The 5,581-nt window shown below is 39.8% G+C and overlaps 1 protein-coding gene across 1 annotated transcript in view; it reads left to right on the top strand.

The window, feature by feature from the left end:
• LOC101861328 (dynein heavy chain 5, axonemal) overlaps positions 1-5,581 on the top strand; it is a gene marked incomplete in the record, with an annotated part of 153,119 nt that overhangs the window by 114,599 nt on the left and 32,939 nt on the right. The window contains 3 exon segments of the mRNA XM_013081818.1: positions 671-823; positions 1,833-1,973; positions 2,302-2,395. Coding sequence (XP_012937272.1) covers positions 671-823; positions 1,833-1,973; positions 2,302-2,395 — 388 coding nt within the window.

Here is a 5,581-nt window from a genome sequence, read left to right as displayed (position 1 = left end):
AGAGAGAGAGAGAGAGAGAGAGAGAGAGAGAGAGAGAGAGAGAGAGAGAGAAAGAGAGAGTATTTAATGAATAAACGTATCTAGATCTAGAATCTAGATCTAATCTAGATGTTTAGATCTAGATCTATCTAGATCTAGATCTAAATGTAGAATCTAAATCTAGACAGAACTGCACACTCTTGGCTGGGTGCACAACAAAATATAGATCTAGATTCTAGATCTAGATACGTTTATTCATTAAATACTCTCTCTTTCTCTCTCTCTCTCTCTCTCTCTCTCTCTCTCTCTCTCTCTCTCTCTCAATCCGTTTTAAGAGTACAAGCATAATTTCGACTACCTGTCCTTTTTAAAAACAATTTAGACAAGTGTTATGCTATGGGTAATGATCAGCGTAAACACACCTTGTTTTTATCTGCTTGGATTTTCAAAGGAAGGTGCCGTAGAAATACCATTTTTATTATTATTATTTAAAAAAAATTATTATTATCATTATTATCATATATTATTATTGTTATTATTAATAATATGTATTATTATTATTATCATCATTCCAATACATTTAGTTGACTTCAGTATAAACTCTTCTTGTATTTTTTAAGTCTTATAAGAGTATCAGCATTACCTCCACTCCCGACTCAAATGGTCCTCTTTTATGCTGTAACTTTTCCAGGACCGTGGCTTCTCTGACGAGGTTCACGAACTGGTGAAGATGCTGGTGCCTGCTACTCGCCACTTGTGGCAGAAGACGAAAGTCAAGATGTTGCCAACACCAGCCAAGTTCCACTACGTCTTCAACTTGAGAGATCTTTCCAGGATCTGGCAGGTACTCAATTTACATTGTAACTTGTTTCACGAGAGCAGTAATGTTTTCTTCCAGAATATTGCGGTTGTTGTTGTTTTGTTTTTTTTCGCCTGTAGGCTCTTTATTTAAACAACACTTGTATAAGTTGTATAATTATAATACTCATAATAGTATAATACTTGTTTGGAATGTCTAGATTAATTTGACGACCGGTGTAGGTGGTGTCGTTGTTAGGCGCTTTGCCTTTGCTCACAGAAAACCTGCGTTTAATTCCTGTATAGGCAGAATTTTGTACCCAGTATCTTGGTCTCTCTACAGGGAGGTAGTATCTCTCTCAGCCCGGGTTGGCCCTGACAGGCCTGCCCCCAAGATGATTTAAATTATATTAATGGTGGCCCAAAAAACCTACGTAAACCCCCCCCAACCCCCCGCCCCCCAACCCCCCACCAAGGAACCCCCAAACAAACACCTAATCCCCAGCAACTTGACGACCTCTTACGAGAGAGAACGATGGCAAGACCCCCACATAAAAACAACAACAAAAATCCAGTTGTTATTCAGTTTTGTTCTACTGCTTCTGACAAAATTGTCGAAAGATGTACAGACTGGGGGACGTGGAGTATGTGACCAGGCGCCCAGTGTTTGTGTTTGTCTCTCATGTCAAACAGGCATACTGTAAACAGAAACTTTCTTGTATCGGGGGTCATTCTGGGGTTTGTAGTGCTCTACACAATACAATACAGTGTGAATTTTCATTAACTAAATTCAAAGCACACTATACTGAACTGCAGAGGGGATACTGTTAATGTATAGGACGAAATAAAGTTAACACCACTACCAATTAATTCCTTTGTTAATCTACATGACAAATTATGTAAAAAATAAGAAATACTATCATGTAATAATTGGTTCTAATCAATTGCCCTCTCTGTTAATCTACAGGTCAATAATTTAAAGTCAAAAATAAGAAATAATATCACCTAAACACTGCTACTAATCAATCACCTATACTTTTTTTTAATACCCCCAGGGTATGCTGATCACCCTCAGCGAAGTGGTGAGCTCGACCGCCGTGCTCATGTCGCTGTGGAAGCACGAATGCAACCGTGTCATCGCCGATCGCTTCACGGAGCAGGCCGACAAGGACTGGTTTGAAAAGACGATCAAACAGGTCAGTGGGAACTCGACTAGTCTTTTGAGGCACAGTGGTGAAATCATGCGCTCGTCAAAATTATTAAATTGAAGAAACCGACATTTTCCCGCTCGTTAAAAAAAAGGCAAAACTTTATTATTATATCTTTTGGGTCAACAAAGTTTATGTCCATTTAAAACTTATTTCTGTTTAAATTTGACTGACAAATATAGATGAAAGACATACAAATTGTGTCTTGACGGGGGCGTAGAAACACCGACATTAACTTTAAAAAGACTGTCAAGGAGACTGGCAAGGAACATACACAACCAAACTATGAAGTTCACGATTCTCTCTGTTTGTCCAGGTCGCCGAAGACGACTGTGGGTCAGCGATGGCCAACGCTATGGACTTAGAACCCTACTTTGTGGACTTCTTGAGGGAAGCGCCAGAACCCACAGGTTGGTCTTCTCAGCTGTGCGGTCTTCACGTTACGGTTTTCATTTGGTTGTACTCTCCTCCTCTCTCTTTTCCCGTCCTTCCTCGACCTGTCTATCTGTCCGTCTGCCTGTTTGTCTCTTTCTCTGTCTCTGTCTCTGTCTCTGTCTGCCTGTCTGTCTGCCTGTCTGTCTGTCTGTCTGTCTGTCTGTCTGTCTGTCTGTCTGTCTGTCTGTCTGTCTGTCTGTCTGTCTGTCTGTCTGTCTGTCTGTCTGTCTCTCTGTCTCTGTCTCTGTATCTGCCTCTGTCTGTCTGTCTGTCTGTCTGTCTGTCTGTCTGTCTGTCTGTCTGTCTGTCTGTCTGTCTGTCTGTCTGTCTGTCTGTCTGTCTGTCTGTCTGTCTCACCCCCTCTCTCTCTTTGTATATACAGTTACTTTACTGTACAGTAGTGTATTTTCTGAGAACACAAAATATAATGCCATTTTGACCAAAACTTCACCGCCCCCCCCCCTTTTTATGTTAACTTTCAAGAGTCCCCCTCCCCTCCAATTTCAGACCCCCTTTTCAATATCTACAACTTTTTTGCTAAGCGAAACCATTCCAATGCAAAAGTATCTCGCGTCAAAAGTAAGAGCGACAAAGCTATATTCCTTCCCTCTCTCCCGTCCCCGAAGTACTCTCTGGAAAACCAGGTAAGCTTTGCATGAAATGCAAACAGTGTACGTTAATGTATTCAATGCATGCATCACTCAAAAAGCAAATTGTTGAGCATGGTTGTCCCAACCCTTATTTTCTGAAAGAACTTATTGTTTTTCTTTGTGTATTTTGTGAGTATTTGAAGCTTTGAGCCTTGTTCTGCATGCTTCCAGTTCATGTGGTAGTCGTTTTATTTTAATACGTGTCCATGTTTCCTTTGTGTTGGGAAAATGTAAGACTTGCATAGTTTACTTGACTTAACGTCGTGAGGAACGGAGAAAGAGAAAAAAAAGGAGAGAGAGAGAGAGAGAGAGAGAGAGAGAGAGAGAGAGAGAGAGAGAGAGAGAGAGAGAGAGAGAGAGAGAGAGAGTTTCGAAAGAAAAGAAAGAGGGGGGGGGGTAAAGGAAAAAAAAAACCAAACCGAAGAGACGAGTTAGAAGAAAAAGAGATAATCGAAGAGAGTGCAATACATAGATAAATAGGCACACTGGTTTCCAAATGCCTATCGAAGTGAGCAAGCTGTGTTGTGTCTGGTTTTAGGGGGTTAGATTACGTGTCACTTCTTTTTCGTCGACATGTATTGTTTTTGTCACGCAATCACGATGCATAATTTATTGTTTCCAATCCGTCACTGCTTGCAACATTACTAGTGTGATAAAAAACAACCAAAGTCCAATCGAAATTGTGTAAGACGCCAACCTATTGACAAGGAGAAAAAAGGCGTTCTTAATAAGGTGCGTCTTACACTGTGCAATGTAAAAAATACGCAAGGGAGGAAACGAGAAGTGGCCGTTTGTACAGGTGGTTGTTTTATAGGCCTACAGGTGGTTGTTAGAGCAGGTCCAACTGCATTGCTTGTTGGTGATTTGTGTTGTCAAAATGCATCATATTACTGCATTGTGATCGATGTAAAAAAAAAAAAGTTGATTGAAGGCTGAAGAATTCTGGAGAAATCTTTGCTTCCTTTTTCGTTTTTGCTTGTATGGCGTTGCTTATTTATTTTGTTTGGTTGGGGCGTTAAAATGAACTTTGCCTAAATGAGCAAACCAGTAGCAAAAGCCAAAGCATATGGAAAACAATTAATGTAAGGTTAACTTTTATCCGCTCAGCATAAAGCGAAAAGGAAAAGAACGAAGCAATAAGCAAACAAATAGTAAGCGACAGACACCCTATTCTGCCTGTCATTTGTTCCTTTCTAGATCAAAGAGCAATCTTGTTGGTACCATTCAAAACTTCTAGCCAATATAATTCAATCGTCTGATCACGAAATAGATATTACAATTATTATCTCCACTATCTCCATCCCCCCAAACAAAAAGCAAACAACAACAAGAACAACAAGAACAACAACAACAGCAGCAGCAGCAGTAGCAAAAACAACAACAACAACAACAAGAACAGCATCATCAACACCATCCACAACAGCGAAAATAGCAATTATAGCAGCAGCAGCAGCAGCAGCAGCAGCAGCAACAATAACAACAACGATAATAATAGTAATGATAACAACGGACACAGTAGCAATAACACTATCAGAAAACAGCAACAACATGAAAGAAACAAGGAAAAGAAAGCAGCACCCTCCACTCATCTTTAAGAAAACGATTTTAAAGAAACAACCACCCCCCCAAAAAAACAACTAAAAAAACAAAAACAACCACACTAAAAAAATAACAACACACAAAAAACAAAAAACAAAAAACAAAACAAAAACAAAACAACAACAACCCCCCCCCCAAAAAACAACCTCCCCACTACTGAAAAATGCAAGAAACAAACAACAACCAATCTAACAGACAGTTAAAAAACCCAGGTTAAAGCAACCATACAAACAAAATAAAAACAAACAAACAGAAAGACAAGGAACCAACCAACCAAACAAATAGGAAACACGACCAAGCAACTTTCCAAATCAATCAACCAACCAATCAATCAACCAACCAACCAATTAACCAACCAACCAATTAACCAACCAACCAATTAACCAACCAACCTCACTCTTTAACACCCCTCCCCCCCCCACCCCGGCGATTGCCCCATCTCTGAGCGTACTCCTGTAACTGCCAGTTGGTCTGCCTCTTCTTCTTTTTCCATGTTGTCTCCAATTCCATGTTTGACAGGGTAATCTTTTCTTTGGCATAGTTCGTCAAAACTCTTCTCCCCTTTTTGTGGTCATATTGTAGCTTCAATCCTAACTTTATCTAATACTTCATCATTTGTGACAAATTCATTTAATTGTATTAATAACATTTTTATTCTTCTTAGACATATTGTTTGACAGCGTTAAGCTCATATCTGTGTTGAATTGCATTCTCTCTTTTAGTTTATTCATAGGCATCAACAGATCATTGTTTTCTCTCTCTTTTACTGTCATCACTTTTCCTTGTGTTATTTGGGCCTCTGTGTCTCTCTGTCTGTCTGTCTGTCTGTCAGTTTGTCTGTCTGTCTGTCTGTCTGTCTGTCTGTCTGTTTGTCTGTCTGTCTGTCTGTCTGTCTGTCTGTCTGTCTGTCTG

This window comes from Aplysia californica, unplaced genomic scaffold, assembly GCF_000002075.1.
Source record: "Aplysia californica isolate F4 #8 unplaced genomic scaffold, AplCal3.0 scaffold00001, whole genome shotgun sequence".
NCBI classification, from domain to species: domain Eukaryota; kingdom Metazoa; phylum Mollusca; class Gastropoda; order Aplysiida; family Aplysiidae; genus Aplysia; species Aplysia californica.
Note: the sequence above shows the minus strand (reverse complement) of the source record. Positions and strands in the feature narration are given on the sequence as shown.